Source organism: Clarias gariepinus, chromosome 1 (assembly GCF_024256425.1).
Source record: "Clarias gariepinus isolate MV-2021 ecotype Netherlands chromosome 1, CGAR_prim_01v2, whole genome shotgun sequence".
In the NCBI taxonomy this organism is placed as follows: domain Eukaryota; kingdom Metazoa; phylum Chordata; class Actinopteri; order Siluriformes; family Clariidae; genus Clarias; species Clarias gariepinus.
The window spans coordinates 21,051,113-21,066,430 of record NC_071100.1 but is presented as its reverse complement, the minus strand read 5'-3'; the positions used below and the strand labels follow the sequence as shown (position 1 = coordinate 21,066,430).

The 15,318-nt window shown below is 35.2% G+C and overlaps 1 protein-coding gene across 2 annotated transcripts; it reads right to left on the bottom strand.

Annotated features, from left to right (window-relative positions):
• Positions 1-5,572: 5,572 nt before the first annotated feature.
• LOC128517973 (uncharacterized) lies at positions 5,573-13,327 on the bottom strand. Of its 2 annotated transcripts, XM_053491083.1 has the most exons (6): positions 12,596-13,327; positions 11,954-12,026; positions 7,974-9,510; positions 7,578-7,730; positions 6,613-6,702; positions 5,573-6,415 (listed from the first exon to the last, which is right to left on the bottom strand). In XM_053491083.1, the coding sequence occupies exons 3-6, from the start codon at positions 8,538-8,540 to the stop codon at positions 6,107-6,109; spliced, it is 1,119 nt and encodes a 372-aa protein (XP_053347058.1). In that variant the 5' UTR covers positions 8,541-9,510; positions 11,954-12,026; positions 12,596-13,327; the 3' UTR covers positions 5,573-6,106. The 2 variants fall into 2 exon arrangements, 1 of the variants encoding a protein (XP_053347058.1); XR_008357548.1 differs by lacking the exons at positions 5,573-6,415; positions 6,613-6,702; positions 11,954-12,026; positions 12,596-13,327 and having other exon boundaries at positions 7,584-7,730; positions 7,974-11,941.
• Between the last annotated feature and the right edge of the window lie 1,991 nt (positions 13,328-15,318).

Sequence of the window (15,318 nt, the reverse complement as noted above, 5' to 3'; positions counted from 1 at the left end):
CTGAATTTTGGGTTTTTATTAGCTGTAAGCCATAATCATCAAAATTAAAACAAATAAAAACTTGAAATATATTAGCCTGTGTATAATTAATATATATATATATATACTAATTACTAAATATAAATCAACTTTTCAATGATATTTAAATTTATTAAGATGCACCTGCGTGTATAATACGTAACACTGATTATGCTTTTTCCTTAGATATTCAAAGGGAGAAGCAAAACACAGGTGAGAATCAGATACAGTGCTCTAGTGCAATAGTAGTGACCTGCTACAGGTCTCAAAATAGTTGGGATGGGGGCATGTTTACCATGGTGTAGCATCTTCTCTTCTTTTCAAAACAGTTTGAAGATGTCTGGGCATTGAGGTTATGAGACTTTGGTTCCATTTTTGCCTGATATACTGTAGGTTTCCAGCTGCTGAATTCATAGCCTCAGCTGGTTGTCTTTGACGTATTTTTCATTTAATGATGTGCCAAATGTGGACTGCAGGCAGGGAAATTCAGCACCCGAACTCTTCTACTACAGCCATGCTGTTGTCATAGCTACTGTATGTGGTTTTGCATTGTCCTCCTGAAATACACAAAGCCTTCCCTGAAATAGACGTCATTGGGAGGAAACCTTAATGGATGTCAATCAAGCTCATGTTGCGATCATTTTAGAGCTCATGTTGCTCTAAAACCATTATATACATTTTAGCATTCATAGTGCCTTCCAAAACATGCAAGCTGCCCATACCGTTTGCACTTATGCACCCTAATACCATTAAAGATGCTGGCTTTTGAACTGAATGCTGATAACATGCTGGAAGATCTCCCTCCACTTTAGCCTGGAGGACAAAACGTCAATAGAAAAATTTTAACTCGTTTGACCATAGAACACTTTTTCACTTTGAAAGAGTCTATTTTAAATTAACCTTAGCCCCACAGGACACAATGCCGCTTCTGGACCATGTTCACATACAGTATGGCTTCCTTTTTGTATGGTAGGGCACAGCGGATTGTGTTTACCGGGCCCATTTAGTTTTACTTTTCAAAAATCCTTGCTTTTTCAGCCCTTTGTTGGTTGCCCCGTGCCAACGTTTTTGAGACCTTTAGCAGGCATCAAATTTGAAAGGAGCTCATTTAGTGGATAAAAGTATGAAATTTCTCTGTTTAAACATGTATGTTCTCTATGTTCTCTTGTGAATAAAATATTGGCTCATGTGATTTGAAAGTCTTTTAGTTTTTATTTTATATAAATTAAAAAAATGTTGGGTTGTATTCAATTGATGTGTGTGTTGAGAAACACAATTTCTTTAACAAAAATACTATTTAAGTACTGTCTTAACCATTAATCTTTTACTTTCTGTTTTTCAGAGAAGCAAAGACAGAGTAATTACACTTGACTTATTATTTTATTTATTTCTGTGAAGTACTGTATGTAGTGAAATTTTTAATATACTGCACATAGAAAGGTGAATATTTTCCCCAAAATAATATTTCATCAACACAACAAGTTCATTCAAATGTGTTTATTAAATTGCTTTGACTAAGAATTTACAAGCATACAGTATACTTGTACTGTATTATGTGTAGTTGTTTGGTTGTAGCATTTTCAATACATGTTAAAGGGGCATAATTGCAAAAGCATGAAGTCTGTTAGGGAAAAAAAATGCAATAAACTAGTTTAGTAATTTAAAAGTTTATTAAATTTATTTGTACTTTTTACTATAATTCTTTTTTTTACTATTTTAGTATAAACATTTTTAAATATGTTATGTCGCTATTATAGCTTGTTCAACCTACTGTAACTGTATATGGATACACTAATATACATAATTTCTTAATTAAATTATTCCTTTATTCCCTAGAGTTTGAAAAGATGGAGAGGTTCGCAGGTAAGAATAATTTTAAATTTTTTATTTTATTATTATTCAGGTTCATTTTACTCTGAAGATAAATATTAATATTATTTAACCACAATCTTCTCTTCTGTATTTATTATGTGTGCTCTAAGGAATTAGGTGCAAATAAATCACCAACATGTATGAAGATGTATACAGTTAATATTAACACTACTGCTGAACAGCATAAGTAATCTCATTAACAGTTTGATGTACCTCACTGTACAGTAACTAAAACTCAGTTTACCCATTTAAGCCACTTACAATGTGACTCTAAATGATTCACAAGATACACTACCCGGCCAAAAAAAAGGTGCACAGGCTAATATTTCATTGGACTGCCTTTTGCTTTGATTACGGCATGCCGTGGCATCATTTTGATAAGCTTATGCACTGTTACAACATTTATTTCTGTCCAGAGTCACATTCATTTCTGTCCAAGATCTTGTGTTGATGATGGGAGAGTCAGACAGTCTTCTCCAGTGCATCCCAAAAATTCTGAATGTGGTACGGTCTGGACTCTGTAGTGTGGAGTCAATGTGTGAAAATGATTTCTCATGCTTCCTGAACCAATCTTTACATTGTCATTTTGGAATGTGCTCATAGCAATCAGGGAAAAAGAAATCCATTATTGAAAAAACATGGTCATTCAGTATATTCAGGTATTTAGCTGACCTAATGTTTTGGGAACGTAACGCTGCTAGATTAAACAGAACAACAGAATCAACCTCAGGTCATAATCATGATGTGTGCATCACTTCATCCCCCTCTTTTGTTACCCTGACCATCACTCTGGAACTGAGTAAATATGGACTCTTCTGACCACATGACCTTTTTCCAAAGCACCACAGTCCATTCTTTATGCTTCCTAGCAAATTGTAGCTTGTTTTGATTTATTTTTTTCGATTAGCCTCACTGATTAGGGGTTTTCTTAAGAATTTTTTTCTTAAACATTCTCTTAAAATTTTAAGTGAACTTTCACGATCATGCAAAAATGAAGTTCTTAACCCATTTTTAGTAGTTTTGTTTCCTTTGCTTGGTGCAGGCCAATAATTTGACCCTTCTAAAACTGAGTAACATCTTTCTCATGACCACAAGATATGTCTTTGACATGGTTGTTTAAGTAACGAGAAGCTTCTCACTGCATCAGTTAGGGTTAAATAACTTAAACTGAAACATATTAATCACTGCAGCAATTATCCAATGGAAGGCACTTATCAATTTGCTTAGTTAAATCAAATACATATACTACTTTTAGACTTTCATATGTGTGTGTATATATATATGTACACACTACCGTTCAAAAGTTTGGGGTCACTTTCAAACTCCATGATGGTTCCTGATTTTTATTTCTTTCTACATTGTAACGGAATGCTGAAGGCGTCCAAAAAATGCATTTATTTCCTTTGAACAGTTAATGGTGAGATGTGTCTGCTACTTATGTTTTGTAAAGACTTCATAACGCCTCTAATCTGAGGTGTTGTTAATTGGTCATTTTTCAGGCTGATAACTCTAAATAAACTTCTCGTCTGCAGCAGAGGTAGGTTTTGGTCTCGCCCTCCTGGGATGGCCTTCATGAGAGCCAGTTTCATTATGGTGCTTAATGGATTTTGCAAATGCACTTGACAATACTGTTCTTGCAAGAACTATTACAGAAAGGCTGACCTCTGTGTCTTAAAATAACAACTAACTGTTGTTTTTCTTGTTGTTACGTAATTACCTGATTCCATATATGTTCTTTTATAGTTTTGAAATCCCCAGTATTGTTGTAGAATGTAGAAAATAAATCACTAAACAAAAACAAAGAAATTTGCAAGTGACCCCAAACCTTTGAACGGTAGTGTGTGTGTGTGTGTGTGTATATATATATATATATATACAGTACAGGCCAAAAGTTTAGACACACTTTCTCATTCAATGTGTTTTCTTTATTTTCATGACCATTTACATTGGTAGATTCTCACTGAAGGCATCAAAACTATGAATGAACAGATGTGGAGTTATGTACTTAACAAAAAAAGGTGAAATAACTGAAAACATGTTTTATATTCTAGTTTCTTTAAAATAGCCACCCTTTGCTCTGATTACTGCTTTGCACACGCTTGGCATTCTCTCGATGAGCTTCAAGAGGTAGTCACCTGAAATGGTTTTCCAACAGTCTTGAAGGAGTTCCCAGAAATGTTTAGCACTTGTTGGCCCCTTTGCCTTCACTCTGCGGTCCAGCTCACCCCAAACCATCTCGATTGAGTTCAGGTCCGGTGACTGTGGAGACCTTTTTTTGTTAAGTACATAACTCCACATGTGTTCATTCATAGTTTTGATGCCTTCAGTGAGAATCTACCAATGTAAATGGTCATGAAAATAAAGAAAACACATTGACAGATAGATGAGAAGGTGTGTCCAAACATTTGGCCTGTACTGTATATATATATTAGTAGTGTACTGTAGTAAATTATTATTGCATCAATATTATTGCATTAATGCTATCTGAATAGATAAACAAATGTATCAATAAGGAAAAGAAACTAATTTAGTAATACAGTAATGGCACATATGCAAGTTGAATGGTTAGTCAATTCATTCATATAATAATATAAATTATAATATTCTTAGTAATAATATATATTAATAGTAATATGTGATAATATTACTCATACAGGTAAACAAAATGTGTTAAAATTATTGTTTATAAAATGTATATGGAGATCCTTGTGTGTGTGTGTGTGTGTGTGTGTGTGTGTGTGTGTGTGTGTGTGTGTCTCTCTCTCTCTCTCTCTCTCTCTCCCGGTCGACCGGGCCCGGACCGGTAAGTGTATCAAGGTGCAACAGACACAACAAAAAATAACTCTTATTCTCATATAGCTTAAAACTTAGCTCGGACACACTTCTTCTTCATTTAAACCTTTACACTTATGCACTCCATATTTGTGTATGTTATGTGGCACATTTTTATTGTATTATTTAACAAAAACTTAGTCTGTGCTTATAAATCTTTGACTGTTCTCCTATTTTTATTTTTTAAAGTTACTGTAGATCCCTGATTTATAATTGTTAGTCAGTCCAAAGCATCTACTGACTGAGCAACTATGTTCCAGGTCAGACTTTTTCATACTGTTTCCCCTCATTTCTAACATACTGATTCATAACACTGGCTTATGTTACTGTTACTTTGTGAGTCAGGATATCTGTGGTTACATAATGGCAATGAGGAGCACTGAAAAGAATTACTCATTGGATTTACTCAATTCAATAATGGACATTGGTTGCACATAAAATGTTTGCTTCAACAACAATTTACTAAAATGTGTTGAATCAACACAAACAATTTATGTTTAACCAACACAAGTACTTTGTGTGCATACAAAATTATTAAAATTTGACTCAGTAAAGTAAGTTAAACTAGTTGATCATCTTTCCCCAACTCAATGTGATCACTTCATTCCAACCCAATCTGTTCTTTTTATCGCTTTTTTAAATCCAACATTATTTGATCACTTCAGCACATTTGTTAGTCCAATGTATTCAAAATTTTAAAAGAAATATCAAATTAAATTAATTAAAAAAATTTAAGATTTATTTAAATACTATGTCCATATTTATAATAAATTCTTATATAAATACAAGAAATTACAATTACATTTTCAGAAAGTATTCATTTTGTCTAATTTAAGTATTTTTTCCTGATCAATCTTAACATTCACACTTTTTACCACAACTTAAAACAATGAAAGTTTTGTTTCAAAACCTTTAATCAAGATCCTTGATGAACAGGTGTCCGCACTTTAAATGGGCAAAGATAAAATGCCACATAAAATGTTTAAAATTTTTAAATATTAAAAACACTAAAATGCAAATACTAGTGTTTCAACTAGGTAACACCAACTTGCTACCATATATTATGGTTTACACAACTCTCTGAACACGTTAATCTTGGCAACAATGCCAAGATTATTCAGGAATATATAGAATATTGGCAAACAAAATAGAAAAAACAAACATGCAGATAACTGCATAGGAATGATGACAGCAAAACAGCATATAGAATATTAATTACAGATGAAATTATTTGACAGTAATTAAAACTACACATCAATGACATTAAACATGGCAAGAGAACCAGCCAACCACTTAGTCCAGGAATTATAAGGTAAAAGATTTTTGCTCAGGACATCTACACAAACAATGTAAGAAACAGCAAATCAAGAACAATGAAGTCTCTTCACTGGTGTAGTTTAGTTTTTAAGCTCTGGGCCTTTCTTGATAGTTCAGATGAATCTAACTCCATTATAATTTTTTGAATAACCTCAAAGGTGTAGCGAAGCTTCGTCGGGTACCTCATATTTAAGGCATAAAAAAGTGCAAACAGCATGGCAGTAGCAAGGGCCACACTCTCCAGATCTTCAAGTACCACCACACCCTCGAGGATTACTCCAACATCAGCACAGTCACTGCTGGAAGTCCCTCTGGCAACATGGATCCCCACTGTTGTGCCCTCTATGGCCTTCAGTATGTTAATATCGGTCATGTCCTGATAAAATTAAAATAATTTAAGAGTAAGTTATATATCTTTTATTTTTATTATGCATCTGTGTAGGAATGTTTGTATAACTTAAGTGTGGCTAAGTTTATCAAGGTTAAGACTAGTTTTTAGATAAAAAAAAAAAAACAGATTTATTATCATATTTTTAATCTACTGTAGCACAGCTTACTTTAGCACAAACTTACCACATACTCCTGCAAAAGATCGTCAGGATCCTCGTTGAGGTAGATGCAGAGTCCTTTTATGACACACTGCCTAACAGCATCTATATCATCCTTAAGAAGTACAATAAAGAACAGAACAAATCAAATTTTTAGTAGCAGCAGGGATAAAAAGACAAGCAAAGACAAAAGAAACTCCAAACAGTTCCATAACAGTTAACTTTGAGGCTGACGTCTACATAAACAATCTGAAAAACATAAAATGCAGTCTCCTATGTGGTTACCAATGGAAAAACTGATGGAAAAAAATTAACACATTTTTGCTTTAATCAAAACTTAAAACACAATGTTGTGGTTGCCTTGTGTGACTGTAAAACTAATTGCTTCATTTATTTATACTTGATTTAACCATTGCTGAGTAAAAGTGAACAGATCATGATCTTATTTTATTCACCTGTTGCACTAAGCAGCAAGTTGTAATTTAGATGCAGGGGCATCATTGTTTTAGACATTCTGAATCCTCAGTTGAAATCCAAATAATATTAATGGCATTTTTATTTCATCACGTTTTGGATAACTGCATTTTAAATAATGCATTAATGAAATTATCCTGCACTAGAAGATGTGATAAAATGTATATACTGTATGTATATATATATATATATATATATATATATATATAACCGTTCAAAAGTTTTTAGAACACTTGCAAATTTCTTTTTATTTTTGTTTAATGATTTATTTTCTACATTCTACAACAATACTGGGGATTTCAAAACTATAAAATAACACATTTGGAATTAGGTAATTACTAACTAGGTAATTAAAACTTTTGAACGGTAGTGTGTATATTTATATACATATCTACCCTGACCAGCCCAACATGCCAGAGTAAGATCTTCCATTAGATCTGTAATGGATACTTAAATCTTTTCTTGACCTAAAGGGTAAATGTTTAATATATAGTTAATTTTTTACAAACTTCTTATGGTCATCATGGTAGACATGTTTTTAAGCTTCTTGCCCTGCTGTCCCGATCGCTTTCCAAACACCCTTAGAAGGTCTGCAGAGTGTAGGTCAAGCTGTGACTGAAACTTTGACTGAAGAGACATGGTTGTGATGCGCTTGAATTCTGCGTTTATCTGAAACAACATGGTTTATTTATTTATTTTATTTTAACACTGCCCACTGAGCAACACAGAAGAAATTTGTTTCTTCAAAACTACACCTGCCAACCACATCACTGCATCAATGTACTTTTTACATTTCATTTGATTTTTGCTGTAGAATATTTTGAACCACATGCTAATGAAGGCAAGCATTAATCCAACAGTTGCAACTCTAGCACGTCATAAAATTATTAAAATTATTTTTTTTTTACTTACCTCCATTCCATTAAAGAGAGCTGGCCATCTCTCTTGTACTTCTGTGATCATGGGAGCATCACGTATTATTTCTTGTCTTCTTAATGCAAATGTTTTTTCCATTTTGGCCCTAACTGTATCTCTGTTATTACGCTTCTTGATATCTGAAAGGAGCTCCACCCTCATCTTCTCCAAAGACTGGTAGCTTTCTCCAAGGGGAAAAGAGGGGCAGTAAGCCACTTCACCTCTCTTTGGTTTTTTAATGTCAAAGGCAGGACAACGTTTCCCATCTGGTTTATGAGCCAAAGCATTTACACATACTTCAGGACATCCTACTTTCCGAAGATGTGTGCGATAGTTGGACAGCTTGTATTTAAGACTAGTCTTCCATCCCCCATAGCCAGTGGGTGAGCCTTTCTCTTGTAAACATGGATGCCTCATAATGAGTGCCTCTGCAACTTGGTCAAACTCCCTGTCTAAGACATACACTTTGTGCTTAACAATTTCCTGAATCAACCCTTCTAGTATATCAGACCTCAGCTTTGGATCAGGGATCAGCAGTGTACCTAAACAGTGCAAGCTAAACATTGCTGCAGACCAAGTTACACCCCTTTATGGCAACAGTATTTCCTAATGGAAGTGGCCTCTTTCAGCAAGATAATACACCTGACACTCTAAAAACATTGTTCAGAAACAGTTTGAAGAACATGACAGAGTTCAAGGTTTTTCACTTGTCCTCCAAATTTCCCAGATCTCAATCTGGGATGTGCTGGACGAACAAGTCTGATCCATACAGCCCAAACCCCAGCCACTGGATGCAGTGCCGGTCCCAAGCCCGGATTAAATGGGAGGGTTGCGTCAGGAAGGGCATCCGGCGTAAAACCTGTGCCAAGTTGTAGTGCGGACTGGGTATTCTGCTGTGGCGACCCCTTGCCGGGAGCAGCCGAAAGAACGACGACGATCGCTAACATCCTGGCGTCAGATATCACAGAACACCATAATAGTCAGCTGTTTTGGCAGTATAGGCAGACAAACAATATTTGGCAGGTGGTTTTAACATTATGACTGATCAGCGTCCACATATATTGTGGCAAATCAGTGTATGTACCCTCAACCTCCATCCTTTTAAATTTTCTTATAGAATTTGTATTTTACTTATTATTTATCATCTGAAATATGAAATATTTAATTATTTAACCTCTTTTTTTAACATTACACCATCAAAAGTTGAACTTCTGGCAGTTTGGTGATTGTAAGGATGCAGGTGTTTTTACCTTGTTCCATGAAGGAAGTATAACTATTAACATATGTAGAAATGAAAGAGAATGTACCCTCCTTTTTACGGCTAGTGTACCTGTCCAAAGAGCATTTTATTTGTTAACTTACCTCAGACACAGATTGATCTCTTCAATGTCACCATTCGCACAGACCTAACCAAATAGGCAGTTAAGGGATACTCATCAACCAGTTCACAGACTTCCACAAGAGCAAGTTCTCGTGCCGGAGATGGAGTCAGCTCAAAGGCTCCGTAATGTTCACTATACCATCCACACAGTAGCTTAAAAACAAAAAAGAGTCTCTGATGCCAAATACATATTTGACAGATTTCTCCAAACTCAGGCAAGCCACCTTCAGTCCCATGATCAACTACCATGCCTGTTCTGTAGTTTATTCCCTTGCTCCATACATTTTTTGCCAGGTTTATTTCAGATAGATCAGGATCTCTCTGTTTAAAAGCTTGTACTAGCTCTTTTTTCAAAAAATCTAATGAGACAGTAGATGCATCTGAGAGATCCAGAAATGGTTTATCAATACTTGGGGATGACAAGTGGTACCCGATCATAAACTGATGTTTCACTGCCAGAGAGAGGGGCACATTTTAAAAAAACTTGTGTGTTTAAAAAAAAACTCAAACCTGATGGTCCAAAGTCTCACGAGAGGCCCAAACAACCTAATTAGTTGCGGGTAATGTTCTAAATAATGGTGTTTGGGCAACAGTCTTTCATTTAGAAACATCTCTTGATATCGTTGTCTATGATCTGAAATTCTGGTCTCCAGGAATGCAATAGACTCGTCATTGTGGACCGGGGAAACCACAAGCTCAACAATCTGCTTTAGGTCCAACAAGACCTGCCATACTGGATCATTCTCAGGAATCTTGGGCCCAATTAGAAATGGGAGCAATCTTAACAAGCTCCAGTTTTCATGGGCATTACCACCTATAGTTTTTTTGCTGAAGAAATTTTGTGGCAAAACATGAGGATTATTTGTTTTGTCTGTCCACTTGTATGGGAAATGTAGAATGAAATTGTTAATTTCATCTAAGGTGATGTATTTCTTTGATAACAGTAATTTGAGACAGTGTGCTATTTCAACAGGCACAATACCTTCAAAGAGATCATGGGCAATGTCAGGAGGGTAGCCACTGACAACATGAAAATGTGAAAGTGTTTTAGACAAAGGACAAGCTCTTTTAACTCCAACACAGCTACTGCCACTATCCAGGGCTGCTCTCACTTGAGTCTCATGTATTTCTTTTGTTCTGAGTTTGAAAGCTCCTGATCGAACCTCATGTGATACAACATCTGAAACTGATGCTGTACAAAAACGACAAAAATAGGGGCCGGTAAAATTCTCAACAAAGCCCGCTATTCCATGAGCTCCTAAATTGTCTGCAGCAACAGTCTGAACTGTACCCTTCAGTGATCTCCCTAGATGTGGGACAAAAATTCCATCAATTTCCAAACACCTAAGATCATGTAGAAGTGGTTCTAAAACCTTGTCATAGCCATAGAACTTAACGTTGTCCGTTTTGCACAAAATAGCTAAGTAAATGGAGGACAAAGAGGAATGAGACCCTGGGGGTAGGTTATTCAGCACCCAATATACAGCACAGAGTTTGTGGGTTTTACGGGAGGTGCCTAGAGGGTTGCAGACCTCAAAGTCATCAACATACAAACCAATAGAAAGCCTTAAGTCTTGCCCTGAGAAGAAACTGTTTTGCCTAAAATAAAGACCATCCCTAAAAGATTTGTACACAATTTTGTTTGCTGTCTCAGTTTCCCTTTGAGTTTCGTTATAAATCTTGTCCACAATATCCCTCCTACTCAACAACTCCTGTAGTGATTTAAGAATGGGGACATATTGAAAGGTTTTGTTCTCTTTAGCATCCAAAATGTATTCTAATGGTTCGACAACATTAAAGTTTGCCTTGTAATACTGCTTACGCTGATATGCAAAACTTAAAGGACCACCCTTCTCTATGGCTTTATTTATTGGACTGCCTGTGCACAGAGAAGTGGTTATTTCCTCTATGACTCCTCTGTCAACCTTAAGCTTGTGCTTTTGAAAAATCTCAACCAGAACCCCATTAATATGGGAAGTCAAGAGAGCGCCAGTTAAGTGGTAAAGCTCTAGCAAGAAATCATTAATCGCGGTGCTTGGTACATGGATAAAATGTTCTAACTTTAACAAAGCTTCTGCAAATGAGTGTTCAATTTCATTAGAAAAATCCTTTGGGGCATTAGAAATACAATCTGGCTGTAGATCAGAGTAGGGTTCACGTATGTCATCACCTGAAGCATTTTCCACAGATTTCAAGGAAAACGTGGATGGGGTCACAATTTCTGGTTTAAAATTTGTTAATGTATAAGAATTGTGGATTCTGCTTTTGTGCGATTTAAATGTGCCATAGATGTTCGTCTGAAAATTACAATCTAAAAACATGCAAGTTACAACTTCGTTTTTCTTTAGGTGTGCATTAATATGAGACCAGTAATCTCTTTCAGAGACAAGATCCTTACAAGCACACAAGTGGCACTTAAATATACAGCTTTCTGATTGATGACTAAAACCAGTCACATGAATTCTATGCAAATGAATTATAAGTGCATTCCATGTTCTAAAAGTGCATGGGCAGTTTAAATACACGCAAGGAAAACGATTATTAGTCCCATAATATCTATGTTTAACTCGATAATGTTTTAATACTTGAGACCTACTTGGTAAAACTGAGGGGCAGGCCTTACAACGCCACATTCACAACAACAACTGCACAACTTGCAGCACCACTCACTGCAAAAGAAAGAGGAAAACAGATGAAGTATTTGTATTTCTGGCAGATACAAGAGACACATTATCTGGTACAATAAATCTTTAACTCAAACAAAAGCAAATGTTTTAGACAGGACCACAAGGGATATCCTTTAACAGTTGTAACTGGTGGGGCTGAGGCAGCATCGCTACCACCTCGTTACACTGGCTCCACTGCTACTGACAGATACTTAACATCACAGCTACTGCCATTTTGCCAAAGGATTCTAATTCCTTCTCATTTACAAGATTTCAGCTTGCATGAGTAACATAGATGTACAGGGAAGAGTTAGCCGAGTAAGAGTATACATTTTACTTTCAAAATATAGTTGAAAAAAAAAAAACTTGTAGAAAATATAATTACTTTATATTATATTTATACTTACAAAGTAATTTCCCTTAATTATGTTAAGTGAATTATGTTAAAACTTAATTATGTTAAAAAAATTACTTTATTACTTTACTTTGACTAGGAACAATGTTTTGTATTCCAAGCTAGTTCCAAAGTCCATGAATAAATAAAAAAAATGCATTTGCGCACACGCACTCACCACAAAAACTTGAGCCCAAAGTTAAAGTGCTGACTCCTGGATAGTCACAGATTAAGTTTTCTGGTTAATCTGCAGAAACAAATAACAGAATTAAAAACACTTATACAATTCAGCACTGTTTTTTTTAATACAAATAATTTACATTTGGAGTCAAAAGATTTTTTAAGTTTTTGATCGCTTATGTCAATATTTTTGAAGCAATGCAGCAAGTAGCCAATATACAGAGGGTGTCAAAAATTTAAAAGATGCTATCTGTATATATTGTGTATTATATTTTTATTTTTGCCACCCTCTGTATATTTCTGCATTCAGAAACAATGCACCATGCTTTATTCAGTGAACATTAATAAAACAGTTAAACACACTCATGCAAACAGCATGTATGTAGTATGTTGTTTGTCTGTTAGCATAGTGTTTATTTTCATATAATTAATGGTTAATTGGCCTTAACCAAAGTTATAATATAACTTTGGTTAAGGCCAATTCGAATTCTGTTACTTTGAGAGAGGACAGACTCACCAGAAAGACTGAGCCACAGACTAAAGGGCGAGGCACTGCTAAAAGCAATCTGCAGCAACAACAGGAGAAAAAAAAAACATTAAAATATACACCACTTTTAAAATTCTAATTTTAAAACTAAATTGATGTATAATTAAGAACGTTGCATAAACATTTTATGCTTCGTTTTTACAGGGCCAGAACCTTCTGGTATCTTCTAATTCGCTTGCGAAGTTTCTCTCCGCCCATTTCTAGTGCGGCCGCAGTTAATAGCAAGAACAACTCAACACCTGTCCACCGTTATTTTAAATTCTCCAGTTATTACAGGACATAAATGCACAGCAGTGTGGTCAGTTCGTTAAAAACAAAAAGTTAAATGGCATCTACTTGAAAATCTTTCACAGAGAAAACGTATTGAAACTGTTTGAACTTCAAATTCAGGTGGAAAATGTTAATAAAAACAGCGCGAAAGAAAATATCATGCAGTTAATCATTGGTTAGTCTAAAGACATTATACTACATATTATTAGTTATTAGCGAATATTTAAATTTAAATATTCAAGTTTTAACGTGATGCCGCCATCCAGACTTACCGAGGTGAGGTGAATGATGCTCTAAGAAACAGTCGTGCTTTGCGCGCGGTACATGATCACGTAAAATATCTGTAAATAGAAGGTATTCATGCTTTGTATTATTAGTCTGTAGTTAACTAAGGTATTTTTTAGTTGACAGATTAAGCCAAGCCAGCAATAAAATTTCTCTTGTACTTTTTTTTGTACTTTTGAGTGATGTGAATGGCTGTAGATGAAATCCTAATGGACGTAGAAGTGTTTCTTTATGAATTTATTTGTCTCTTGTAAATCTGTTAAATTTTTTTCTATTAATTTATTTTTGTTAACACATCACACCTATTATAAAGAAATATTTCAGGTTTCAGCTTGTAAATGAATTGTACAGTAGATGCAAAAATCAGCTAATAAAATCAGGCATGTTCAGGCATTATCATTAAACTGTTTCTGAATATACATTCGTCACAACTAATCCACTCATAACTTCCTAGAATGGTTCCTGAAATGTCTTGAATTTAAGCATTGCTTTTTTTGTTTGTTTGTTTGTTTTGATCAAATTCTTTTTTATTAGAAATATAAACCAGTTACATATACATATATACATACATTGTACACTATTTTTTTCTACCAATAGATGCCACCCCACCCCACAAAAAAAACAGCCAGTCAGCAGAAAAAGAAATGAGAAAGAAAAAATTATAATAAATTACACATCAAACAAGAAAAGGAAAAGAAGGAAGTATTAGAAGCAGAAACTAAAAAAAGAAATCTTTTATTACAGATCCAATTTATCTGCATCTATATTTTCTAAATGGCCCACTACACCACCGTGCCACCTGAATCTTTTCTAGATGAATAAAATACAAGACCTCTTTAATCCAGTGAGCACCCACTGGTGGCGACGACTCCTTCTACTTAAACAGGATCATTCTCCTAGCGAGAAGAGAGCTAAAGGTGATCATACTGGCCTGGGCATCATTCAGGAGAGCACCACTTGAGTCAACACCAAAAAGTGCAATAAATGGGGATGGTTCTAATGGTACTGTATATATGATGTAATCCTCAAATACCATCGATACCATCATTCTGTCATCTTCAGAGAGCACTAGGTCCCTTCGTTCTGAGTCTTGGCCAACTCAGTTTGAGATACCAACCTTCTCCTTTGACATTGAGCTCATTCTACAAGCTCGAAATGATGCTTACAGAAAAGATGGGACCTTATTCAGCAGTCCTTCAGTGAAATCCAACATTCTGGACAAACTAGCAGAGAGTATCTTTGTCTACACTTCTGCAGAGAGTATCTTTGTCTACACACATATATAGATAGATAGATAGATAGATAGATAGATAGATACTGTAGATAGATAGATAGATAGATAGATAGTGCATCATACTGTATATATTAATTTTCCAAGCAGCATCATTGCTTTTCTGTAGGAATGACTTGACTTTAAACTTATAAACTTGTGTAAAGATGCAATACCTCAAAGCTGTCAGTTATCTTAGACTGCACAACCTTGTCTTATAAGGGCAGGTTTTGAATCCGAGTAATGGCAGAGGTGCATTTTCTGTACCTGGTAGTCCTCGATTAACTCCTCTGGCTCTTCACCAAGGTAGAAAATAAGGCCTCTGATCACAGCTTCTTTTCGTGAGTCA

What these genes read in the sequence shown, in the direction of transcription:
- LOC128517973 (XM_053491083.1), bottom strand. Translation starts at nt 8,540, where the DNA reads ATGTTTAGCTTGCACTGTTTAGGTACACTGCTGATCCCTGATCCAAAG. An exon ending in ACATGTCTACCATGATGACC is followed by an intron (nt 6,703 to 7,577) that starts ATAAGAAGTTTG and finishes GTACTTCTTAAG; the next exon opens with GATGATATAGATGCTGTTAG. An exon ending in ATCTTTTGCAGGAGTATGTG is followed by an intron (nt 6,416 to 6,612) that starts GTAAGTTTGTGC and finishes TAATTTTATCAG; the next exon opens with GACATGACCGATATTAACAT.